Source organism: Podarcis erhardii (genome assembly GCF_964252035.2).
Source record: "Podarcis erhardii genome assembly, chromosome: 10".
NCBI lineage: Eukaryota > Metazoa > Chordata > Lepidosauria > Squamata > Lacertidae > Podarcis > Podarcis erhardii.
In genome coordinates, this window is record NC_138500.1 from 9571146 (window position 1) to 9598744 (window position 27599).

At 46.4% G+C, this 27599-nt stretch overlaps 1 protein-coding gene across 3 annotated transcripts in view; it reads right to left on the bottom strand.

Annotated features, from left to right (window-relative positions):
- The window catches only part of SFMBT2 (Scm like with four mbt domains 2), a 69927-nt gene that overhangs the window by 10833 nt on the left and 31495 nt on the right, over positions 1-27599 (bottom strand). For all 3 annotated transcript variants that reach the window (XM_081879716.1, XM_081879717.1, XM_081879715.1), the window contains 10 exons: positions 26921-27018; positions 21357-21458; positions 20645-20792; positions 16206-16288; positions 11913-12039; positions 9940-10053; positions 6924-6966; positions 4394-4464; positions 2192-2331; positions 742-851 (listed from right to left, as the gene is read on the bottom strand). In XM_081879716.1, coding sequence (XP_081735842.1) covers positions 742-851; positions 2192-2331; positions 4394-4464; positions 6924-6966; positions 9940-10053; positions 11913-12039; positions 16206-16288; positions 20645-20792; positions 21357-21458; positions 26921-27018 — 1036 coding nt within the window. The remainder of the gene's footprint in view (positions 1-741; positions 852-2191; positions 2332-4393; positions 4465-6923; positions 6967-9939; positions 10054-11912; positions 12040-16205; positions 16289-20644; positions 20793-21356; positions 21459-26920; positions 27019-27599) is intronic.

A 27599-nucleotide genomic window follows, 5' to 3' on the forward strand; every position in this document is an offset into this window, starting at 1 on the left:
ACGTACTGGGAGCCAATGTAGGTCTTTCAAGACCAGTGTTATGTGGTCTTGGCGGCCGCTCCCAGTCACCAGTCTAGCTGCCGCATTCTGGATTAGTTGTAGTTTCCGGGTCACCTTCAGAGGTAGCCCCACGTAAAGCGCATTGCAGTAGTCCAAGCGGGAGATAACCAGAGCATGCACCACTCTGGCGAGACAGTCTGAGGGCAGGTAGGGTCTCAGCCTGCGTACCAGGTGGAGCTGGCAGACAGCCGCCCTGGACACAGAATTAACCTGCGCCTCCATGGACAGCTGTGAGTCCAAAATGACTCCCAGGCTGCGCATCTGGTCCTTCAGGGCCACAGTTCCCCCATTCAGGATAATGAATGGATAATGAATACAATACAAATACACAATGCAAAACCAACCGGTGTAGATGGGAAGCATAGAGGAATTTTTTGTGGGGTATAAAAGACTCATGGATGGGTGCAGTCACATACATAACTACCACTGAAGCTTCCTTTGGGGTTCAAACCCTGGTCTCCAGGGACCTAGTCTGACGCTCTAACCGCTATGCCACACTGCTCTCAATCCCACCCTCCTGCCGCCACACCAGGGATGGATTCCAAACGAGCAGGATTGAGGGAGGATGGAAGCAAACAGACTGGGCGTCTTCTCCAGCCTCATCACAGCAGAAAAGCGGACCGTCATCCCTGCTCAACGCCACCCCCAAGTTTAAAAGGAGGAAGCAAAAGGATTCCTTACTTTGCTTTGAGGGTCTCCTCCTGGAAATTCCACCTGGGGTCTTCAACAAGCTGCAGCTCCCGCAATACACTCCCGGGTTTGTAAGCAGAGTTGATCACCATGCTCAGGACCTGCCCAAAGAAAGCAAAATGGAGGATGGAGGATAGAGAGAGATCATAGCATTGGGGACTTCTTAGAATCATGGAAGGGACGTGGGTGGTGCTGTGGGTTAAACCACAGAGCCTAGGGCTTGCCGATCAGAAGGTTGGCGGTTCGAATCCCCGTGACGGGGTGAGCTCCCGTTGCTCAGTCCCAGCTCCTGCCAACCTAGCAGTTCGAAAGCATGTCAAAGTGCAAGTAGATAAATAGGTACCACTCCGGCGGGAAGGTAAACGGCATTTCCATGCACTGTTCTGGTTTGCCAGAAGCGGCTTAGTCATGCTGGCCACATGACCGGGAAGCTGTACGCCGGCTTCCTCAGCAGGTAAAGCGAGATGAGCGCCGCAACCCCAGAGTCGGCCACAACTGGACCCAATGGTCAGGGGTCCCTTTACCTTTACCTTTAGAATCATGGAATGGAACTATTTGAAGAGCAACTGTAATCAACAAATTATGCTAGTAGGACTACAAGAAGTTTTGTAATGAGGAATATATGAAATATTGCAGAGAAGATAGCGAAGGGAGACATTAGTTATGATATTTAAATGTAATAGTGAAATTAAGAAATGTAAATTAAGTGGGAAAGATTGGAAAATTTTCAGATGAGATTCATGGAAGTAAAAAAATAACCTGTATAAGATATTAAAGTATGTTTTATATTTGTTGAAAATGATATGTTTAAAAAAATTAATAAAAATATATATTAAAAAAAAGAATCATGGAATGGCCGAGTTGGAAAGGTCAATCTTCCTTCTGTTTCTGCATTAATCCACCCAAAGATTAATATTGAGTTGGATATTTATATGTGCCTTTTTAGACACATTTCATCCCCAAATACAATTCTTTTAAAATGCAATTTGGTGCACTTTTTGAGCCAAGAACAGTATTGCAAGATGACAGTTTCTAGACTGCCCTTCACCCGAGGATCGCAGGGTGGTTTAAAATATAAAACCACAAAAATGCATAACATTTTAAAACAAAAACATTAACACACACACGCCCAACACATTTTAAAAGGCCATGGATTATTTAATTAGCTGACGGCCTGAGAGAAAAGATTGTTTTGAGAGCAATGAAGGATCCATAAGGCAAATCATGTTGTTTCAGTCCAGGAGATACAAATTAATTTGGATAAAAAGGCCGGCCAAACGAAACACAGTGGGTGGAGCACGAGATTCTTTCTCTCAAGGTCGTGGGTTCGAGCCCCAAATGGGCAGACAGATTCCTGCATTGCAGGGGTTGGAATAGATGACCCTCGTGGTCCCTTCCAATTCTATGAATTTCGGCCCCATCCCTTCAACACAACCCTCACCTCTTTAAGAACCAGCACGCACTTGCCCGGGCCAACAGACTGAGGCAGCTCGGCCAATCTTCCTTTGTTCAGGTGTGGTCCTGAGAAACAGCGGTGATTGATGAACAGCGCAGGGCAGCTGTATCTCCCATTGATGGTACCTGCAGAGAAGAAGCACATGGTCCAACATTCCTCCTGCATCCTCACTGAGCAACTTTTTCTCTCTTCTAGCTACCATCCGAGACCATATAACACCGGTCTTGAAAGACCTACAGTGGCTCCCAGTACGTTTCCGAGCACAATTCAAAGTGTTGGTGCTGACCTTTAAAGCCCTAAACGGCCTCGGTCCAGTATACCTGAAGGAGTGTCTCCACCCCCATCGTTCAGCCCGGACACTGAGATCCAGCACCGAGGGCCTTCTGGCGGTTCCCTCATTGCGAGAAGAGAGGTTACAGGGAACCAGACAGAGGGCCTTCTCGGTAGTGGCACCCGCCCTGTGGAACGCCCTCCCATCAGATGTCAAAGAGAAAGACAACTACAGTGGTACCTCGGGTTATATACACTTCAGGTTACATACGCTTCAGGTTACAGACTCCGCTAACCCAGAAATAGTGCTTCAGGTTAAGAACAGAAATCGTGCTCCGGTGGCGTGGCGGCAGCGGGAGGCCCCATTAGCTAAAGTGGTGCTTCAGGTTAAGAACAGTTTCAGATTAAGAACGGACCTCCAGAACGAATTAAGTACTTAACCCGAGGTACCACTGTACTAGACCTTCAGAAGACATCTGAAGGCAGCCCTCTTTAGGGAAGCTTTTAATGTTTAATAGGTTATTGTATTTTAATATTCTGTTGGAAGCCGCCCAGAGTGGCTAGGGAAACCCAGCTAGATGGGTGGGGTATAAGTAATAAATTGTTGTTGTTGTTGTTGTTGTTGTTGTTGTTGTTGTCGTCATCATCATCATCATCATCCAGCATATTGGAATGAAGAACAAGCAACTAGGATTGCCAATCTGGAGCCCGTGGGCACCACTGTCCCACCCCCAGTACCTCCTACAGTGCCCTTGAAAGGCCTCAGGAAATATCCTCTCCAAAATGTACCAGCAACTGTTTGCTATTCCTCTTTGCACTGGCTCAGCTTCTCCTACATTGATGACACCCCCTTAAATACACCCACATTTCACTGGATGCCAGAATTACACACACTCCCTCATGTCTGCTCTGAAAAGAGGTGCGAAAAGCTTCTCTCTCTGAGTGAGTGTGACAGGGACTGTCCTCATAGCTGGGGCAGGTTGTGAAGTATAAATGCTGAATTGTGCACTGAAATGGAAAATAACTCTGGGTATGCTCTATATGTCTACTGCTGGTTGGGGAAATTCCACTGAAGTTAAGAAGAGTTCTCTGAGCACCTAAATCGGCTGATAACGAACATAAGATGTTCGCTAGCTCTCAGCATGGTGCTTAACTTTAGATCACAGGAGAGGGTTATTCAGTTGCAAATCTCCATTTTGAAGGCCTCTGAGTCTTTCTCTGGGAGCCACATGGAGCAAAGGATGTGATTATGAGGTCTCTCGTGCATAGCAGAGATGGAGGCTGTGTGGAGAGAGGCAGACTTTTGATTTTAGTTCTGCTCGCAGCTATTTCAAATTTGCAAGAAGATGAACCTGTGCTGGACATGCACATGATATTACACGACTATTTGGATGCAACATTGATTATTATGTTTGAAGGAAGTTCTGTTAGTAAAGCTTTGAAACCATATTTTGGGTCTGGACAATTTTTTATTCCAAGAAGAGTCAGTTTTTATTCATCCAAGAGGAGTCATCCTATTGCTTCAAGTTGTGCAATATTAATATCTGCAATTCAGGTGATGGAGGGGGCAGATGTCTGCACCATTTTGAGATCCTGTCTTCTGCTGTTTCCCTGTCAGGTCAGATTTATTTAGCCACGAGTGCTAAATCTGAGGAGTGAGCCAAAATTAAAATGATAATTACGGGAACATTTAATGGCCCATAATGGTCAGGATTCATGTAAAGCACAGATGAAGAACCTTGCTGCTTCCCAGATGCTATTAGACTACAATTCCCATTATTCCTGACCATTGGCTATGCTGGCAGGGGACAATGGGATCTGTAGTCCAACAATGTCTAAAAGGCCACAAGTTCTCCAACCCTGCTATAATTGCTTCCATGCCCACAAGGTTCATTTAACAGCACCCAAGAAACTCACCTATTGCGTCTGTCTGTGGAAGCATGAATGGCTCGTGGATTTTTTTCTCCACAGGCTCTCCGTGTGGTAACCTGATGGATGACAAAAACCTACATTTAAATTCTGTGAAACCTGAAGATGGATCAGGGTTGCCTGACGCAAGACGTCATATTTATTCATTGCGGCCTCTCCACATTTCCAGTGTTAAGGTTACGAGTTATGTTCCCTTATGTTATTATTATTATTTATTTTATCTGTATGGTGACAAACTGCACTTTCATAGCAAATCTAACAAGACACTCTGTAACATAAAAAAGTCAGCGCTACAATGACATCAGAAAAGACTGGTTTATGTTTTGCTTTTTAATCATGTTTCAAGGGCCTGTCTACACAGTACCGTTTTTAAAAAAGATGTCTTAAAGAAAGCAGGAACAAATCCCAGGAAGTTTCTAGTGGCCAGGAGTTCCGCACACTAAAAGCTTGGGTCCCTGGAACCCCAGAGACATGGAGGAGCACCGAAAACACCCCATCAACAGATCTCGGCAATCGAGGTGGAGCGTAAGGAATCAGGGCTTAAAGGTATGTTGGGCTTAAGTTGTTTAGGGAATTGTGAATTAACACAAGAGACGTGGGAGCTGGTTGAAGCTAAATCCTTCGAAGACAGAGGTCCTGTGGCTGGGACGGGACGATATGGGATGGGGGGGGGCAACTCCCATCTCTTGCGGGGGCGCAATTAGTGCCAGCACCGTCCGTTAGGGAGTTTGGGTGTAATCTTCGACACCTCCCTTTCCATGGAGGCGCAGATTGCAGCTATAACAAAGGCAGCATTTCCCCATCTCCGCCAAGCTAAGCAGTTGGCTTAGGTCTCGTCCTGACCTAGCCACTGTGATCCACACAACGGTCACCTCCAGACTGGATTATTGTAACTCGCTCTACGTGGAGCTGCCCTTGAGACTGACCCAGGAACTCTAGCGGGTGCAGAATGCTGCAGCGAGACTCCTTACGGGGTTACCCTGCGAGATCACATTCACCCAGTACTATACCAGCTGCACTGGCTACCGGTGGAGTACAGGATCAGGTTTAAGGTGCTGGTTTTAACCTTTAAAGCCCTATACGGCCTAGGACCCTGGTACCTACAGGACCGCCTCTCCTGGTATGCCCCACAGAGAAACTTACGGTCTTCAAATAAAAACATCTTGAAGGTCCCAGGCCACAGAGAAGTTAGGCTGGCCTCAACTAGAGCCAGGGCTTTTTCGGCTGTGGCTCCGATCTGGTGGAACACTCTGTCACAAGAGACTAGGGCCCTGCAGGACTTGACATCTTTCCGCAGGGCCTGCAAGACAGAGCTGTTCCACCAGGCCTTTGGCCAGGGCACAGCCTGACTCCCTCCCTCGGCAATCTTCACGGAGCTCTGGCCCAATGGTTGCCAGTGGCTTGATTTGAATTAATTTGATAATGAATCATTTTAGAGTGTTGTTTGTGCTGTACTTTTGTACTGTTTTATTGTTGTTAGCTGCCATGAGCCCGGCGTCGGCTGGGGAAGGCGGGATATAAATAAAATTTATTATTATTATTATTATTATTATTATTATTATTATTATTAAACATGTTCTGGTCACCAAATGGTAGACCGCCCCACCTTCCCTACCAAGGAGAGTATCAGCAGGCTCAAGTCCCTGACACAAGGTGGGTAAAGGTAAAGGTAAAGGGATCCCTGACTATTAGGTCCAGTCGTGACCGACTCTGGAGTTGTGGCGCTTATCTCGCTTTACTGGACAAGGGAGCCGGCGTACAGCTTCCGGGTCATGTGGCCAGCATGACTAAGCCGCTTCTGGCGAACCAGAGCAGTGCACGGAAACACCCTCCCTTCAGATGTGAAGGAAATAAGTAGCTATCCTATCTTTAAAAGACATCTGAAGGCAGCCCTGTTCAGGGAAGTTTTTAATATTTAACACTGTATTGTTTTTAATCCTTGATTGGGAGCCGCCCAGAGTGGCTGGGGAAACTCAGCCTGATGGGTGGGGTATAAATAATAAATTATTATTATTATTATTATTTTACCTTCCCGCTGGAGCGGTACCTATTTATCTACTTGCACTTTGACGTGCTTTTGAACTCCTAGGTTGGCAGGAGCTGGGACTGAGCAACGGGAGCTCACCCCATCACGGGGATTCGAACCGCCGACCTTCTGATGAGCAAGCCCAAGAGGCTCTGTGGTTTAACCCACAGCGCCACCTGCGTCCCACAAGGTGGGTAGGGGGATCAAATTCTGCCCACCCACCCCGCCTGCCCATTGAGACACAACCAATACATGAGGGTTTTTTTTAGACATCCCCTTAAGATCTGCAGATGAAAACACGCAAAGCTGTGCTCATCGAAGTCAGACAATGCACATTCTAACCATGCGCACAGGCATCGTTTTAAGGAAAATATCTATGCACGCCCTGTGCTGTAAGCTTCAGCACGACTGCCATTCGGCTTAGCTGCAAATCTTATTTATTATTTACATATTAAAGCTGCTGTGTTATTTACATTTTAAGTGCCTACTTACTGCTTTTCGGGCTGCACAACGGCAATCTTCCTCTTCCTTTGCACTGCAGAGCGAGAGAGCGAGAACAACACAATTTTGGTAATGCATGCTTTTAAATGTCTAACAGATTCTGTTCTTGGTGGGGAGGGGGGGGGGACTTCAAATCTGCAAGCAAGGCCAGATTTCCTCCCCCTCCCCCAGACATAATAACTGCTTTGTTGGATCGAATTAGAAGTTCATTTGGTCCCCAAACATAGCCAAGTAGACCTGATGGAGAAGTTTACAAGGCCAGCCCGACCCTCTACAAACTCCAAGTGTTTGGCACCCATATCAGGTTCTTCCTCTGAACATGGAAAATCAATGCAGCGGTTATGACAAACAGCTGTCAATTTTATTAACTGCACTGTGCTGGGCACAGATGGGGAAGCTGTGGCCCCTCCAGACGTTTTGTTAGACTTTGGTTAGCATTTCTATTCCACTCTTCGTTCAAACAAGTGTAACGCCTTATGGAACGCCTTCCCACCAGATGTCAAAGAGAAGAACAACTACCAAACTTTTAGAGGACATCTGAAGGCAGCCCTGTTTAGGGAAGCTTTTAATGGTTAATAGGTTATTGCATTTTAGTGTTCTGTTGGAAGCCGCCCAGAGTGGCTGGGGAAACCCAGCCAGATGGGCGGGGTATAAGTAATAAATTATCATTATTACAGTAATACCTCCACAAACGTCTGCCTTGTCTAGCGTCCATTCCGGCAAACCTGGAAGTACCGGATCGGGTTACTTCTGGGTTTGCCACTAGCGCAGAAGCGCTAAATCACGCTTTGCACATGTGCAGAAGCGCCAGTCGCTCCGCTCGCGCAGACGCAGCACTTTGCCCTGCGTCCTTTTCGGCCGCAAAACAAGGTACGACTGTATTATTATTATTATTATTATTATTACTATAGCATCTGCCTCCCCCCTCCCCAATCCTGGGAAATATATTTTGCTAAGGGTGCTGGGAGTTGTAGCTGTTTGCATGTGCAGCCCCAGTAACATGGACACCCCTTTGGCATAACTGCACTGATATTAAATGCTGGCTTGCTTAACTGTGTGCGCGGCAAACAATTAGGCTTCAGCTTCATTAAGAAGCAGGCTGAATGACTCTCCACAGGATCACTCATCTTGCTTTTACAGGATCTGTACTTTAATAATAATAATACACCAACAATCTTATTACGCTGCTAGATTTTGCTCGCTTGATTACCCCTGGTGTCTTTATTCACTTAATGTATTAATAGCAATGAAGGCTGTGTACTGCTGCCTCTGTTGTGTTCTCCCAAATTGGGCATAGCTCCTTGATTTTAAAAGCCAAATGTGTTTTGCTCTGTAAGAAAACCTTCGTATTTTCCAACATGACCTGCAAATTTCTGTGCAAGGCTTGCCATTTGTTCCATTCTGTATTTTACATTCAACAGGCAAGCTATGTCCCATCCTGACCCACCAAACAGCAAACTAATAGAGTCCATAGTTCCTTCTCATCGTTTTCAACCACCTTAAAAGGTAAAGGGTAAAGGGACCCCTGACCATTAGGTCCAGTCGTGGCCGATTCTGGGGTTGCGGCGCTCATCTTGCTTTATTGGCCGAGGGAGCCGGCGTACCGCTTCCGGGTCATTTGGCCTGCATGACTAAGCTGCTTCTGGCGAACCAGAGCAGCACACAGAAACACCGTTTACCTTCCCGCCGGAGTGGTACCTATTTATCTACTTGCACTTTGACATGCTTTCAAACTGCTAGGTTGGTAGGAGCAGGGACCGAGCAATGGGAGCTCACCCCGTCGCAGGGATTCGAACCGCCAACATTCTGATCGGCAAGTCCTTGACTCTGTGGTTTAACCCACAGCGCCACCTGTGTCCCTTTCAATCACCTTATTCCCCAACAATTAAAATACAGTTGTCAACCTGCTCCCATGAGATGATTTTTTTCTTTACTCAAGGAGTAGGCGTCTAGGCAAATGCAGCCCCACGGGGTCAAGCTAGGGTTGAGGTGAGAGATCCATATTTGGGGCTGCTGGAGAACTGGGCCCAAACGAACAAAAGGAATTTCAATAGGGACAAATGTCAAGTCCTGCACTTAGGCAGGAAGAACCAGCTGCACAAATATAGGATGGAGGGGCACCTGACGTACTAGCAGTACAGTGGTACCTTGGTTCTCAAACGCCTTGGTACTCAAACAACTTGGAACCCAAACTCTGCAAACCCAGAAGTAAGTGTTCCGGATTGCAAACTTTTTTCAAAAGCTGAACGTGCTCTGTTTTGAGTGCCACGCTTCCAATTTGAGTGCCACACTTCCATTTTGAGTGTTATACTTCCAATTTGAGTGTTATGCTTCCGATTTGAGCGCCACACTTCTATTTTGAGTGCTACGCTGAGGGGTCTGTTTTTGCTATCTATTTTGCGTTTTTGTTTTTGCGGTTCTTTTTGTTTTGTTTTTGTGATTGTGTGGAACCCAGTTCAGCTACTGATTGATTGATTGTGTGACTGCAGTACATTGTTTCTTGCTTTCATTTTATGGATCAATGGTCTCGTTAGATAGAAAAATTCATGTTAAATTGCTGTTTTAGGGGATGTTTTTAAAAGTCTGGAACGGCTTAATCCGTTTTGCATTGCTTTCTATGGGAAAGTGCGCCTTAGTTTTGGAACGCTTCGGTTTTGGAACGGACTTCCGGAACGGATTAAGTTTGATAACCAAGGTACCACTGTACATGTGAAAAGGATCTTGGGGTCTTTGTGGACCACAAGCTTAACATGAGTCAACAGGGTGATGCAGCAGCAAAAAAAAGCTAACACTATTCTAGGCTGCATCAACAGAAGTGGGTTTTGCTGTGCCAGGTTCCCAACCAACTATAATTGCACAATTTGCGAGGGTTTGACTGCATTCCTCTCGAAAGCAGCGACAGCCCGGAAGCTCCCCGAATCTCTTCACGTTCCGCCAACTAAGGCCTAGCTGCTGAAACAACACAGTAAAGGTTAACAGCCCAAATTTTGCTCTTTCGTGTACTTACACACGGCTTTATGCGGCGTCGAGAGCTTGTAAGCATTCGCTTCACACCAGCCAACTGGGAATATGTTCATTGACTCCACATCGACGATGTATTCTGAAGCAGGCACCTGTGAACCTATAAAAGCATATTTATTATGCCATTTGAAAGCCAGGAAGGCGGCAGCAGAAGTCGTCTCCTCCATCTCAAAAGGGTAAGACATGCAGCAAGGAATAATCTCTCTGTTCCAAAATATCCTTTCATCATATGAGGCCCTAAAGATAAACAAGGCTGCTGCATTTTAAAAATTCTGACATATATATATATAAAGAGAGCGAGCGAGAGAGAGAAAGTGCTAGCACAACAGCAATCAGGTTACATATACAGATGCCAACATCACAATACCGTATTTTTCCGTGTATACAACGAGCTTCTTTGACCCAAAAAGGAGGCTCAAAATTTATACATGGGTAGTGCTGAGGGGGGACACGTGAATGGTTTTTTGGCGCGAGCCCGAGATTGTAAGTGGTGATTGGCTGCTTAATTGTTGGGGGGGGGGGTGTACCTAAAATCGCTCACCCACCAGAACACAGCACACAACCGCTCGTGTCACTTACAATTGCCACTTACAATTTTGGGCTTGCACTTTGTTCCGACAGCTGAGCGATTTTAGGCATCTCCCCTCCCCCCCCCCCGCAACAATCAAGTGGCCAATCGCCGCTTATAATTTCAGGCCCAACTGGAAACAATTTAGCTGAAAATAGCGCTGCTAAGGTGGTGGTGGGGTTTGGGGAGAGGAGGAAACAAGGGGGTGCAATGAGCCCAGGTAAGAGATCAGCTCTGCAGCAAACACAGTTTCTGCGCCACCAGTCGAGTCAGACAAAATGGCAGCTTCTTCTCCTTTAACGGCAACTAGAAAAAATACCCCCTAACTTGGCACAGTGGGGTGTGTGCTGACTCCTTCCTCCCCAGCTGAGATCTCCCCACCACAATTAAGATTAAACAAAGCCTTCTTTTCTTCTCTGCAAGTGAGTATCTTGCAGGTATTCTTTATCCAAAGTAAAATATCCCAGAAGTCTACATAGCACAACAGTTGACAGAAGGCTTCCTTGTGCTTCTTCCTTCAAGCCCAATTTCTACAGAATCCCGTGGGCACCAGTGAAGGCCTCTGAGGGCGTATGGGTGCCCATGGGCGCTCTGTTGCCGACCCATGCCCTGAGCCTATAAGGCCGCCCCCGCGCATTGAAAACTACAAAATATACAGTATTTTTTGCTCCATAAGACGCACCTAGTTTTGGGAGGAGGATCTGATGGTGAATTTGGGGTGACCCAATGCAAAAATCCTGAGGATCCATGTGGATCCGTGCTTTGTAACCACATTTTTGCACCATTGCAGCCCCAAGAAACAGTCGATGTGTGATTTTCTTGGTGCAGGCTGTAGCCATGGACATGTTATGTGATCTGATGGTGAATTTGGGGTGACCCAATGTAAAAATCCTGAGGATCCATGGGCTTTTACCGGCCCCCCTTCAAGGCAGCCTCCGCTACTGTCTCTTATCTCTCTTTCGATCCCACCGATCAGCTGTTTCCTTTCAACACTCCCTTCCCTCTTGTTTGCCTTAGTTTCTTTTCCTTAGCTGGAGCAGTTTTCTGCTCGTCCTTCTCTTCTAATTTCTCTCCTTATTGCTTTAGTCTTCCTGTTTCCCTCCTTTGTAAGTTTGCTGTCTTTACCTCCCCCTCCTAGGCAGCCTCCTTTATCTCTAGCGTCCCTTATCTCTCTCCCTGATTGGCAAACAATCACCAGCTTTGTTTCAACACCCACTTCCCCTTTTTTTTTTTAAAAAAAAAAGCATGATCTGTTTTTAGCCCCTGGGCAATTTGGCTCCAGGGACCACGCATTCGCTCCATAAGACGCACAGACATTCCCCCTTACTTTTTAGGAAGATAAAAGTGCGTCTTATGGAGCAAAAAACACGGTAATAGATATTCTAACTTACCTTCCAAGCGGAGCCACATTAACCTCCCTTTTACTGAGATGACGGAAGCCACACAGATTTCAGCCTGGTTCTTGGGGTTCACGGCCTCCAGTTTCATGTTTTTCGTAAAGCCTCGGCTGAAGGATACCTGAAAGAGACAGCCACATAGCCTTAGTTTTGTACCCTTTGGCCCCTGTGCAGATAGCAGCGCTTTGTCTAGTTTTCAGGACATTGCCGGCGGCTTAAAAGAGGGCTGGATGCTCATCTTGAATACAGTGGTACCTCGGGTTACATACGCTTCAGGTTACAGACGCTTCAGGTTACAGACTCCGTTAACCCAGAAATATTACCTCGGGTTAAGAACTTTGCTTCAGGATGAGAACAGAAATCGTGCAGCGGTGGCGCAGCAGAAGCAGGAGGCCCCATTAGCTAAAGTGGTACCTCAGGTTAAGAAGAGTTTCAGGTTAAGAACAGACCTCCGGAATGAATTAAGTTCTTAACCCGAGGTACCACTGTATGTCCATTCCCCTAACACTTCTGGTTCAACAGGTGTCCAATGTTTTCGGTGATAACTGCAATAACTGCAATTACGAATAACTAACCGAATGATTGAGATGTGTCAACGCTTCCAAGCACGAAATTTAAGTTTGATCTGAGAAGCTGGCCCTGGCCATACAATTGCTTGGCCTTTGTCACCCATGTAATATTTCCTCAACTGAACAAATGACGGAAATTGACACAATCCTCAAGTTGTTTTGTGGCGTTTATTTGATAGATATTGAGATTTACCTCGGATGGAGGGCGGGGGAGAGAGAATGGATTAAAGATACTGATCCTGGACCATTGAAAGCACACCAGTTCCTACTGCATTCAGGCTAAGCAAAGCCATTAAATGTTGAGGGTCTGCAATCTGAACTTTGTTAATAAGACATTCATCAATCACCACCATGCGAGACCGCTTAAAAGAGTGCAGAGATTAATGGGTACTGATTTGAAGAGGATCTCAAGCAGCTTGTTAAAGGGAAAATTGAGAGAGCCATGTTAGTCCCAAATCTAAAACTGTGTCCAAATAAATAATATATATATAAATTATATCCACACGCCTGCCATAGTTGCCTTCATGCGATGGCTGTTACCAGAAGAACTTTAAGGGGAATTCCTGACCTTTTGAGCACCAGACATTTAAAATACTATTGCACCACTTTAAATAGCACTAATAATAATAATAATAATAATAATAATAATAATAATAATAATAATAAAATTATTATTATTATTATTATTATTATTATTATTATTATTATTATTCCCCGCCCATCTGGAAGTGTAGTGTCCCCCCCCCCATTTAAGGTGCTGAGTGTTGCTGGGAGACCCATATTTCCCTCCCAGAGCGCCGATTCCTCGTGGGCGAAATGAGACAGGTGAACATCATTGGTTTATCAACCAATCAATCCCTCTTCCCAGGGAACTCTGCGAACTGAAGTTCTGTGAGGGGAACAGGGGTCTCCTAGCAATTCTTAGCACCATTAAAGTTTTGAAGGGGTTTTTTTTTTTGGGGGGGGGTGCGTTGCTAGACCCCAATGCCAACAGCTTTGAGGCTTCCTTGGACTGCAAAGGTATTAGATATCGTAGCTCTACGCTCAATAACAGTTCTGATATAATAGAACAAAGTGTGTTCACTGAGGAGCTGTTAAGCATTATTTTATAGCACTCTGGGTTTTTATTTAGGCTGTTAATTTTCCATGAATCATTTTGAGCAGAAATGTATTCGTGGAAAGTGTGGTATATATAAATAAACTGACGGTGACTAAGTGAGCAGCTGAATATTCTTTTTAAAAGGACATGCATTGATGTGGATGGAATAATCTGACCACTTTGGTTCCACTTAGTTTCTCATTTGTTCCAAGCGTCAAGTTCTTTTTGCACCGTTTCTTCACTGGTTTGAAAAAGTTTTACAAAACAAACAAACAAACACACCGGCACAAAATTTCACAAGCATTTTGACCTTTCACATTTTGTCAAATAATGGCCAGTTGTTTTAAAACACTCAAATCAGTTACCTTATTGCCTTGCAACATTGCTATGATGGATTAGACAGCAAAGCTACACTGTGCACTTTATATTTGACAAAGCTACAGGTTTCTCTTGACACAAACACTTCCTGCAAGTCATTTCCCATAATATAATGCGTTTTTTCCATGTTAGTTTGCCCTAATACGCATTTCTGTGACCGTTCTTGGGTTGGCGAACTGCCTCACAAAATTATAAGAAGCGAGAATTTGGTCTGGAGAATTTGGTACAAATTAGGTGGGTGCTCACTGAAAGGTGAACGGACTCAAAATTTCTCTCCCGCAATCTTACTGTAAGAAATAGAAAGGAAGGAGCTTCTCAAGAACGGGCAGAGATAATGCAGCCCAGCTTTACAGGACAGGAAAACTCAAGCTACGGGTGGCAAGGGAAGCAAGGAGTGAGAAAAAGAGGGTTTTTTAACCCTCAAACGAGAGGGAAATGATTATAGAATTCTAACAGCTGACCAAGAGAAGGCAAAACCTGAAGCTCATTGGTGAAGCGCCAGCCAATCATGTAGAACTGGCATCCCCAAACTCAGCCCTTCAGCTGTTTTGGGACTACAATTCCCATCATCCCTGACCACTGGTCCTGTTAGTTAGGGATGATGGGAGTTGTAGTCCCAAAACAGCTGGAGGGCCGAGTTTGGGGAGGCCAGATGTAGAAGCTCCCTGTTTCAATCTCTGACACCTGCAAGTGGGACTGGGAATGCCCCCTACACAAAGCCCAGGAGAGCTGCTGCCAGTCTGTGTAGACAGCACTGACCTGGATGGACCAGGTATAAGGAATCTTCCTATGTTTTCTACTCTGCTCCTATTTTTCCTCCAACTCCTTCTCGAAGGGGAACTCTATGCAACCCCACCCAGTTCCGGGTTCCATCCGCCAAGTTTCCAGTTGAAAAGGATGCTGGGAAGGAGGATCAGCAATGGTTCGTCTCTGCCTGGAGCTGTCCTTCAGAGGAGATGACACCAGGGCAATGGAGTCCAATGGACCAACTCGGTGTCAGGCAGTTTCCTGCGCTCGGTGAAACAAAATTTCCCAATGCTCCCTAGCAGGCGTAACCAATGTGGTGGCCTGCAGATGTTGCTTGGGACTACATCTCCCACCATCCTTTTGGGCAGGGGCCATTCTACCTAGGGTTTATGGGGAAAGGAGTCCGGCTGAATCTAGGGAGCATCACTTTGGTGGACCCCAGCCTCCGGGCTGCTTCCGGCCTCCCTATTTTGTCCACCGCATACATTTTCCCACCAGGCCAGAGGCTCAGATGCCCAGGAGGGGATGCTATGTTGTTGATGGGTTGTTTTTATTTTTAAAAAGATAAATGCTGCATTTCCTCCCCCTCCCCCTCATGGTTTAAGCAGTCCCTGTTGCTTAGTTTGTGGTGCTGAAAGGTGAAAGCTAAGAACCAGCAAATGAGGAGGCCGGTGTGGGATTAGCAGATATAAAAGAAAAGCAGTCTGAAGATCTCGCTGCCCTTTCTAAGTGAAATATACTCAGAGTCGAGTGTGGATTTCATGCTCTTTATTCAGCTCATAGTAGTGAGGAATAAAAGTTCCCCCCAAATGTCTGCTTTATATACATTATTTACACAACGGGCCCCAGGTGATTGGCTAATTCCGGGATTCTCCTGTAGGCCAATCAGGTTGCGGATTCACTTCCACCTGGAGCTGGATTGGGTGGCTCCTGCGGACCAATCATACTGCTGCATTGTTCCAGGACCAACCAGACTGCTGCATTCTGAATCCAATTGTTCTAGGACCAATCAGACTGCTGCATTTTGGATCCTATTCAACTCAGTACATAACACTAAGTCTGAACGCACAGCTTGTGAACATCAATATCGTTTAGGTCTTTTATCATATTTATGCCTCACCTTTCCTCCAAGGAGACATCGATGGTTCTCTTCCCATTTTATCATCCCACAACAACCCTGTGATGTAGGTTAGGCTGAGAGACCGTGACTGGGCCCCAAGGTCACGCAGCGGGTTTCACAGCTGAGGAGGGATTCAAACTCTGGTCTCCCCGGTCCTAGTCCAACACTCTAACCACTGCACCACAGTGGTCCTCACTAGATTTGGACACATGGGTTGCCTATATCAGTTTACATATCGATGGGATATTTGCATTGGTGTCAGAAGATGAAGTTTCCCCCCTTTCTTACGTCTGCAGCCAGCCAAAAAAAATAAAAATAAAATCTGTCTCAATTAAATCAACAAACCTTTTTAGAAAAGGAAAACGGTATCTTACATTTCTGAAGCAGAACTGGGGAGCTGCTTCAGTTCCACATTGCTTCTGGTAATCTGCCCAGTCGAAGTCCTGGCTAGAACAACCTGCAAGACAACGCATAAGAATATAAACAGGGCTTTATTTTTCAGCCTCAACTCGCCGGAACTCAATTTGGACACCTCTCAGGTGGGCGCCTTTGTCGTTATAAGAAAACAGAGGTGAGTTCTGGCACCTCTTTTTTTTTTCTAGCACTGAATAGAAGGACATAAGAAGGAGCATCTCCACCCCCATCGTTCAGCCCAGACACTGATATCCAGCTCCGAGGGCCTTCTGGTGGTTCCCTCACTGAGAGAAGTGAAGTTACAGGGCCTTCTCGGTAGTGGCACCCACCCTCTGGAATGCCCTCCCATTGGATGTCAAACAGATAAATACTATAACTATATGGCTTTTAGAAGACGTCTGAAAGCAGTCCTGTATAGGGAAGTTTTTAATATTAGATGTTTTTCTGTGATTTAATAATTTCTTAGAAGCTGCCCAGAGGGTAGGAATTGAACCAACATATTCAAAGGAGATTCCAACTAAACATTAGGAAGAAATTCTGGACGGTAAAAGCAGTTTGGCAGCTTGGAAGGTGACGACTCTCCTTCCCTGGAGGTTTTAAAGCAGAGGTTGGATGGCCATCTGTCATGGATGCTTTAGCTGAGATTCCTGCATTGCAACAGGGGGTTGGACTAGATGACCCAGGGGTCCCTTTGCATTCTGCAGTTCTATGATTCTGGGTACCAAAAAGTTCCCACTGCCAAGGTCCCTTTGAAGAACGGCGGCTTGCCTCTTTGGCAGCTGGATCTGCTGCAGCCTCAAATCTCCAGCTGTCTTCACTGCTCTGTTCTTCCACCCATGCACTTACTGAAATTTTGGACTTTGGTCATGCCTGAAGTCAGCCCTTCTCCAACCGGGTGCGGTTCAGGTGCGTTGTACTACCTGAAGTATACCTGAAGGAGCATCTCCACCTCCATCGTTCTGCCCGGACACTGAGGTCCAGCTCCGAGGGCCTTCTGGCAGTTCCCTCACTGTGAGAAGTGAGGTTACAGGGAACCAGGCAGAGGGCCTTCTTGGTGGTGGCACCTGCCCTGTGGAACGCCCTCCCACCAGATGTCAAAGAGAGGAACAACTACCAGACTTTTAGAAGACATCTAAAGGCAGGCCTGTTTAGGGAAGCTTTTAATGTTTAATAGGTTATTGTATTTTAGTGTTTTGTTGGAAGCCGCCCAGAGTGGCTGGGGGGACCCAGCCAGATAGATAGATAGATAGATAGATTCTTTATTGTCATTACACAAGTGCAACATTGCACAAGTGCAATGAAATTGGATGCCATCCCTTAAAAACAACAAAAGCAAAACAACAACAACAACCAAACAAACCACATTCCAGCCACACCCACACCCACACCCATCAAACTCCCAGGTCACACTATCGAGTTACTGCATTTAAGAAGGCCACGGCTCTTGGATAGAAACTATTTTTCAGTCTATTTGTCCTTGACTTGATGTTTCTGTATCTCCTGCCAGAAGGCAGTAGTACAAACAGACTGTGTCCCGGGTGAGATGCATCCTGCAGGATATTGTTTGCTTTCCTAAGACAACGGGAACCGTACAGTTCTTCCAAAGATGGGAGGGGATGACCAATAATCCTTTGGGCTGTGGTTATGACCTTCTGGAGCACCTTCCTCTTCCTAGCTGTACAGCTGGAGAACCAGGCACAAATACAGTATGTGAGAATGCTCTCTATGGAGCCTCGGTAGAAGGACACCAGCAGTCTCTCACTCAGATTGTTCTTCTTTAAAAGTCTGAGGAAATAAATTCTCTGCTGGGCCTTCTTCACCAGAGCAGTGGTATTTGCGCTCCAAGTCATGCCCTGATCGATAGTCACTCCCAAAAACCTGAATTCCGCCACCCTCTCCACCCGGGCGTATTAATGGGCGGCGTATTAATAATAATAATAATAATAATAATAATAATAATAATAATAATTACAACTCCCATCAACCTCAGGCAGCAGGTGTTAGATGTTGGAGGCTAGCTGCCCTTTTATAACCAGCTAAATGTTTTATTAACTGCAGCGGCCCGTGTTAAGATATCAGATGCTGGCAATAGCATGCAGTCAAGGAGCAGCGCATTATTACATTCGAGCGCATAGCTGAGCGTTCTCTGCAACGTGCTGTAATCCTTGAGCAAATGCTCCCTCCGCTTAAACAGCTCATAAAAGGGCGCAATGGCTCTTAATGTTTAAGAAAGAAAGAAAAGAGGTCTATAAATCCAGCTTAGTAAATATAAGCAGCGCCAGCACAGTGCTTACATTTGTTGGCAGTTAATGGAGATTCATTTGCTGGCTGGCACCAAACAGAGAGAGCACATGGGTCTATTTTTGGCCCCAGGGAAGCCGCACAATTCTTCTTCCAGTTGTTTAATAGCAGGGAAGGAATGTATATTAAATCTGCCTCCAGGCAAAAGGGGTAAATTCAATTTAGGAAAAACATGCAGTCTAACCTCTACCCGTCCCCAGAAAACCAGCCCCCAAAGTAGGCTGTGTTGGTATAATAAAGCAGAATTTATTTATTAATTGTGTTTAGGTGTCAGCTCGGAAAAATAAGGATGTCTTGAAAAATATTGTTGTGTCGCCATTTCATAGAACCCTAGAACTGGAAGTTCAACTGCAATGACACTATCTCTCTTGTTACTTATGTCTCGCTTGTTTTGTATGTGGTGCGATGCAATACACTGCCATTGCACTGTTGGGTTGTTAAAAAGGTAAAGGGACCCCTGACCGTTAGGCCCAGTCGTGACCGACTCTGGGGTTGCAGCGCTCATCTCGCTTTATTGGCCAAGGGGCCGGCGTACAGCTTCCGGGTCATGTGCCAGCATGACCAAGCCGCTTCTGGCAAACCAGAGCAGCGCATGGAAACGCCGTTTAGCTTCCCGCTGGAGCAGTACCTATTTATCTATTTGCACTTTGACGTGCTTTCGAACTGCTAGGTTGGCAGGAGCTGGGACCGAGCAACAGGAGCTCACCCCGTCATGGGGATTCGAACCGCCAACCTTCTGATCAGCAAGTCCTAGGCTCTGTGGTTTAACCCACCGCGCCACCTGCGTCCCTTATTTTGGGTTGTTAATAATGGTAATAAAGCTTATTGGGGGGGGTAAATAAATGCTTCTGCCCCCCATATATTATCCTCACAACAACCCTGTGAGGTAGGGTGGGTTAGACTTAGAGACACACTGAGTTAGGCTTAGAGATGATGCCAGGTTTCTCTAGCATTAAGCCAAAACTTGAACCACTATGCAAGGAGTCACCATTGCGGGTCTTTCCTGGTGCCCCTGAATGCCTTTCCCTTGCTGAAAGAGGCAATTCTGCAGTTGCTATTAAAACAGATTGCGGTGTGTGCTTGGTTGCGGTGTTCCTGCGGCGCCCACAACAGCTTCTCCAATTTGTGATTGCAAAAAGGCGTCCCCAAGAAAGGCTGGCGACTGCTGCAGTACACCATGCCAGTTCTCAAACATACAGTATTTTTCCGTGTAGAAGACGCCCCCATGTATAAGACGCCCAAAATTAAGAAATTAAGTTGTTTAGCTTTTTGGAGGGGGGGTGGGAGAGGTCACTTCCGCCAATCGCTCACCCGCCTGCCCGCCGGTGATCGCTTGCCACAGCCACTGCCGATCGCACTCCTCGCCGCAGCTGCCAATTATCTGCTCACTGCCGCCACCAACCCACCTGCCCACTTGCTGCAGCCGCCAATCGCCTGCCCAATTGTCGCAGCCACAGCCAATAGCCAGCAGGCCTTGCCACAGCCACCAATCGCCCGCCCAGTCACCACTGCCAATCTCCTGCTTGCTGCTGCCATGAATCACACGTCCCCCCTCTGCATTCACTATCTGTGTACAGTGGTACCTCAGGTTACATACGCTTCAGGTTACAGACGCTTCAGGTTACACACACCACTAACCCAGAAATAGTGCTTCAGGTTAAGAACTTTGCTTCAGGATAAGAACAGAAATCGGGCTCCGGCGGCGCGGTTATAGCAGGAGGCCCCATTAGCTAAAGTGGTGCTTCAGGTTAAGAACAGTTTCAGGTTAAGAAAGGACCTCCAGAACGAATTAAGTACTTAACCTGAGGTACCACTGTATAAGACGACACCCAATTTTTGCCTGATTTTTTCTTAGCAAAATGCATCATCTTATACACGAAAAAAATACAGTGAATACCTGGGAGTTTCATGGCTGAGTCCCTCTCTCCAGATTTAGCAGGCAGCACTTATAGCCTTCTTCCACGTCTCACGTTCTGGGTTACGCAACCCTGAAACCCACTATCAAATCCGAAACAAGCTGTGGGCTAGCCAGGGCACCATAGCACTCTGAAAACACAGGAAAGACTTTTTGCCCAGAGAGAGCTATATATATACAGACCTTTGGGCGGTGTGAGGTGGACTCCATTTTTAAGGCACCACTGTACTGGCATGATCCCCAAGGAATCGGCGTGGCAAATCATGGAGGCTGCGCTCCCTTCGGGACGGAGGTCGTCGATGGTTACTTGAACAAAATGGTTGTTAAAAACCTGGAGGGAACCAAACAATTCTGCATTAAGGAAAAATCCCTGCCATCGACACACACAGAACGAATGTAAACTCTGTTCAGGGACCAACCAGCCTTGTGTTTTCCTTTCATTTTGCATGGAAAAATACTAGGTTCGGGATACTCATCAGCAAAAGTGGGTCTGCAATTTTCACACTTCAGGTCCGAAACCTACCTCACAGGGTTGTTGTGAGGATAAAATGGGGAGGGGGAGAACCAGGTAAGACACCTGGAGCGCCTTGGGGGAAAAGGTGGGGTAGAAATGCAATATAATAAATAAATAAATAAAGTGGCAGTGCTCTTTTTGGCTGAAGGAAAGTTTGGTAAGAGTGCCCCCACCATTGAGCTTACTACTAATAACCTACCCTAGGACCTCACGGGGAAGAGAAAGTAAGAACTCTATTATTATTATTATTATTATTATTATTATTATTATTATTATTATTATTATTTTCCATCTGTGTTAGAATCACAGAATTTTAGAGTTGGAAGGGACCCAAGGGTCATCTAGTCCAACCCCTGCCTTCCCCCATTTTAAATTTCTCACCTTAGATATTGTAGCGGGACAAATCCTACATGGCTCTTTCATATCCACCGCCTCCAATTTCATGCCCACTGTGAACAGGTGGTTCCTCAAGTCGTCATGGTCCTATGAAACAAAAACAAATAAATTCAAGACTTTGTCCCCGAAGCTCAGAAGGTGATTAGGTAAAAAAGGTAAAGGACCCCTGGACAGTCAAGCCCAGTCAAAGGCGACTATGGGGTTGTGGTGCTCATCTCGCTTTCAGGCCGAGGGAGTCAGCATTTGTCAACAGACAGCTTTTCAGATCATGTGGCCGGCATGACTAAACCACTTCTGGCGCAACCGAACACCGTGATGGAAACCAGTGCACACGGAAACGCTGTTGACCTTCCCGCCAAAGTGGTACCTATTTATCTACTTGCACTGGCGTGCTTTTGAACTGCTAGGTTGGCAGGAGCAGAGACAGTGCAACGGGAGCTCACTCTGTCGCAGGGATTCGAACCGCCAACCTTCGGATTGGCAAGCCCAAGAGGCTCAGTGGAATCTAAGTAGGGAGCAAGCACCATTTATCTGAATCCCTGGGGTCGGTTGTGGGCCCAACATGGCTACATGGGCCTGGTATCTTCTGTTCTCCATCCTGCCTTAGTCACATCCCCTTTTCTTGGCATCCGTCAGTCTCGAGAGACAATGGAGTTTGCCACCAGGGGTGAAGCCAAACCGCTGCATTACTAGGGTTGCCATATTTTGAAGAGCTAAAAAGAGGCCACATTTGCCAACTCCTACTTTTAAATAGAGATCCCTTTGACGACTCTCATTTCAAATGCCCCTACTATATGTAGGCTATAGAAGCTTGTGATAATATTCCTAGCCGCAATGTTCTCAACTTTCAACAACTAAATAATATATACATGTTGCGCCCTCACTTGCCACATGAAAGTATTTATGTGTGCGCACAGAACAATTTATTAATCTGTTTAACATGTACATATGGACTCTCGTTAAGGGCAGGGGGATGTTAACTCTTGCCCTCCCAGACTCCTTCTCCAAGATCTTGTAGCTGAGCTAGCATCCTTTTAGTTCAGTCACAAGAGAAGGGATTTATACAGTATGTATAGCTAGTTTAAGACGCTTCTCTGTTGTGATTCTCTGCTGCAGACTAGCTTAGCCAGGTATCTTAGGTCCGAGTCTAATGCAGTAGAAAAATTGGGTTACTGGAAGCAAAAAACCAACAGCCCCCAGTCATTTTGCCAAACGTTAAAAATCTACCCAGACAGAAATTTTATTCCTGAAAAAGAGGACGTGTCGTGGGTAAAGAGACTATATGGCAACCCTAGAAGTGACTTCCCCAAGGAGAAAGCCTGGGCAGTGTGTACTGAGGTCCAGATGACAAGACACCCCCCCCCCCCCGCCGGCCTCGTTGGTGTGATCCAAAGGAAAAAAGAGCAAGATGTTTTGCACCACCAGTTTGGCTGCAGGAATTGCTGGAAGGAGGCATAAAGTAAAGGTAAAGAGACCCCTGACCATTAGGTCCAGTCGTGGCTGAATCTGGGGTTGCGACACTCATCTCGCTTTATTGGCCGAGGGAGCCGGCGTACAGCTTCCGGGTCATATGGCCAGCATGACTAAGCCGCTTCTGGTGAACCAGAGCAGCGCACGGAAACGCCATTTACCTTCCCGCCGGAGCGGTACCTATTTATCTACTTGCACTTTGACGTGCTTTCGAACTGCTAGGTTGGCAGGAGCAGGGACCGAGCAACGGGAGCTCACCGCGTCGCAGGGATTCGAACTACCGACCTTCTGATCAGCAAGTCCTAGGCTCTGTGGTTTAAACCACAGTGCCACCCGCGTCAAATACTCCACTCCAGATCTGTGTAGAGTTTATTCCTGAGCATTTTCTCCTCCCAAAGACATCCCGCCAGGGCCTAGGATCAGGGTTTTCCTTCTCTTAGACGGGCTGCCTTCCCAGGGTGATGGGCCCCAGTTTAAAGGGAAGCGTGAGAAGGTGGCTTCAATACACTCCCTCCCAGCAAACCTTTTACCAGCCTGTCTCAGATTCAGAGGAATGAATGAGACGGCAAACATATGCTCCCTTTCAAGACGCCAATTAATCTACATAATTTCTGAAGGATACATTTCACTGGAGCGAACACAAAGCTTTTAATTGCTATTAGGCTCAAATTGACGCGCAGCCATGATGGATTGCTCTCTGAATTCCTTGGCGCACATCAATGGCAGATAATAAGACTTCTCTTTCTTTCTCTTTACTCTTGAGACAAAAAGAAAGTAGGGTCCTCATGGATCCCGCACAGTGCATCAAACACAGGTCCTTTACGTTCAATACGACATAGCAGATATATGTGATTGTGTGGTACTTAACCCCTCTTACCAATTTGTACTTAAGAGACTTGAGAGCCAGTATAGTCTAGCAGTTAAAGGGCTGGACCAGGGGAAGGCAAACTAAGGCCCGGGGGCTGGATGCGGCCCAATCGTCTTCTCAATCCGGCCCCCAGATATTCTGGGAATCAGTGTGTTTTTACAGGAGCAGAATGTGTCCTTTTATTTAAAATGCATCTCTGGGTTATTTGTGGGGCCTGCCTGGTGTTTTTACATGTGTAGAATGTGTGCTTTTATTTAAAATGCATCTCTGGGTTATTTGTGGGGCATAGGAATTCGTTCATATTTTTTTTTATTCAAAATATAGTCTAGTCCCCCACAAGGTCTGAGGGACGGTGGACTGGCCCACAGCTGAAAAAGGTTGCTGACCCCTGAGCTGGACTATAAGACCTGGGAGACCAGGGTTCAAATTTCCACTCGGCCACCCAGAGCTCACTGGGAGACCTCGGGCCAGTCACTGCCTCTCATTCCAGCCTACCTTATAGGGTTGTTTTGAGGATAAAATAGGAAGGAGGGGATGTAAGTGGTCTTGCAGGGGGTTGGACTAGATGACCCTCAGGGTCCCTCCCACCCCTACCATTGTATGATTCTATGATTCATCTGACTGGGTTTCCCCAGCCACTCTGTGGCATCTTTGCATCTCAAAGCTCCTAGGTTCATCTGTATAAACAAAGCGTTCTATGAAATACTCATGTAATATATAGACCAGACTTAGGTATAGTGGTACCTCGGGTTACATACTCTTCAGGTTACATACGCTTCAGGTTACAGACTCCGCTAACCCAGAAATAGTACCTCGGGTTAAGAACTTTGTTTCAGGATGAGAACAGAAATCGTGCTCCAGCGGCGCAGCAGCAGCAGGAGGCCCTATTAGCTAAAGTGGTGCTTCAGGTTAAGAACAGTTTCAGGTTAAGAACAGACCTCCAGAACTAATTAAGTACTTAACCCGAGGTACCACTGTAATTTAATTGATTGCAAATTAGACGATTCACTAGGGCGTTTGCTGGGCTATTAGCTAACCATTTATATTTATATTGTTTCTATATTCTGCTGAAAGCCGCCCAGAGTGGCTGGGGAAACCCAGCCAGATCGGCAGGGTTTAATAATAATAATAATAATAATAATAATAATAATTCTATCCTAGTTGTTCTTTGGTGTTTCACCTGCTCATTCTATGATTACTGATTGAAATACATTTGGTTTTTAAAAATTGTTCTCCAGCTTGGGGTCACTTTACGATGAAGGGTGGGATAAAATGGTGTTTAGACAAAATGAAATAAATCAAGAATCCTTGCTTTCAAATGCTTAAGGCAGCGGTGGGCTGGTGGTGTCCCCAACCTTTCAGTGGGTCACATTTAAGTGAGTCTGCAGGACTCTGCAATTGAAAGGATTCGATTCCAGAAGCCACACATTTTGCGCTTCCGAACACAGCACCGACCCCTCTCCCCTCCAATTATGCGCCAATTTTGTGTGGTTTTACACCACTGGAAAACGATTGCTTTCCAACAGCCTGGTTTTCATCAAAAGGAAGAGGACCTCTTCCATCACTGACCTGCGTTGCAGCCATGACAATATTTTTGATGCTAGTAATTCCACTCCCCATACTTCACAGGAACCAAGTGTTTTTTGAAAGCAGGAGCAATAACACCCCTGCACCCCCACTCAGAGCTTATTGTAAAAGTGCTTGTAGGATAGAGTGCACTTGTTTGCAATTCATCACCTTCTCCTTTTATTAAACCTGCAGAATTTTCCATACCGATATATCCTCACCGCAGGGGAAACTGAACTCACAAGCCAGGCGGCTCAAGGTGAGAATTTATTGCTTTGACAGGGCATAGCTGGCAAGAAACTCAAATCCAAACAAAAGTAAGAAGGGAAGGGAAGGCAAGATGCAGGAAACAGGATTTTTTGGGAAGCTACTGCCTTCTCTCCACAGAGTTACAGCTGACCCTTTCCCTACGAAGCTACTGGCAAATGCTGGCCCAGGCCTTTTGACACCTGAGATGTGCATTTTGAGAAGCCACCCTGTTCCTGAAACTGCTATTTAACTGTTTGTAAAACAGTGGATTTTAAATTGCTGGAAAGAAATACTGGCTGAGGTCTAGGGATGGAAGGGGGCAGGGAGCGTGGCCTGGATCAGATATTAAAGCAAATCCACCTAAATGTCAGGGCTGGAGCCAGCAGCAAAAATAAATAAATCTCTCAAGGCCAGTGAAGTTGGATCTTTATTCAAGGAAACAAACCACAGCTCAGGCCTAGTGGTCTCAGCAATGCTTTCGAGGAAGTCTTTCCCAGCATCACTCCCCTGGCTCTGAGCCTTCTTCCCATTGCCGGGGCGGGGTTTTCCCCCCCAACGGTGCCTTCCACAATCCCTCTGACTCCAGCCAGTCCAGGATACCAATTCACATTTTTCCAAAATAATACACAAACTGAAAACACAAAACCTTGGGGCAGATGTTGCCGTTCAGTGCATACAGTACCAGTGGCATAGCAGGGGTTGCCAGTACCCGGGGCAGGCAAGCCGCCAGTACGGATGGAGTGTCCCTCCACCAGAGCCAAGCAGGGTCGTGCTGTGCCCCCTGCCTGCTCACATGGGGGGGAGGGCTGGTCAGCCAATGCTGGCGCCTGAGTGGGTTATGCCCTCCTCTCAAATTTTGTGCCTGGGGCCCCCTCTGCGCTACGCCACTGCACAGTACAAGCTAGATGGACCTAAGGTCTGACATGGTGTTAGGAGGTTAGGCAAGCTTTCTCTCAGTGAAATGACAACACTAGGCATGGAAACAGCAAGGTTATAAGTGCCCATTCTAGCCTACAGCCTCTCCCAACTTGGCGTCATCCAGTCACGCTGAACTACAACTCCCAACAACCCTGACCAGTCGTCTGCTGCTGATGGTCGCTGAAGTCCACAGATCTGGAGGGCACCAAGTTGAGGACAGCTGTAGCCTGGAATTTGCAAAGATAGCTTCAACAGGCAACCCATGGAGGGACTGACCCAGGGTTCAAAATGGCGGCAGCAGTAATAGAACTATGAAGAAAGTAGCATCAAGCAAGGAGCTGGCAGTCTCCATTCCCCTATTCCTTACTCCGAACAAAGATGGTTGAGTCTGATACGAGAATCAGGAGCACAATACAGCGATGCCACCAAAATTCAAACCGGCTGTTGTTTCAGATGAAAAGGGAATAACAGATCCTACCTTAAACACTTCCATAGGGAGGGGAAATTGTGCTGCCTCAATCAGGGCTTTATCCAGAGCCGAATGCCATTCAGACATAGTCTTCAGAGAACAGATTTCTAAAACAAACCACATCAGAAATCACATGGACGTTGAAGCAGTGTGTATTAACATTCTGCAATGCTTCATTCAAGTTCTGGGTCTGCAAATACGTGGCTGGCATCCGTCTGTCCCAAGATGCAATGGAGTGAGCCTCCAGGGGTGAAGTCAAACCGCCGCCGCAGCAGCACCCAAGTGGCCTCCCTGGGGCGCAAGCCTGGGCAGTGTTGAGATAAGTGTGCTGAGATAAGTTTGGTACCAGCTTGGCTGCAGGAGTTGGCAAAAGCTGCCATCCTTAGGGAATCCACTGCAGATTTGTGTAGCATTTACTCTCTAGCCTTTTCTTCTCCCAAAGATATCCCCCAAAGGATCAGTTTGCTTTCTCCTAGGTGGGCCACCTGCCCAGGTACGTGTTTTCTCCCTCTCTCTCTCTCTCTCTCTCACACACACACACACACACACACACACACTCACTCATACAATATATTGCTCACATAGGCCTCATTTGCACACCTGGTAGATTTTACCAGATTTGTCCCAACAGACCCACACAGCAACCTGCTTTTAAGCTGCCCCGAGGACTCAACTGATGACCGTGCTT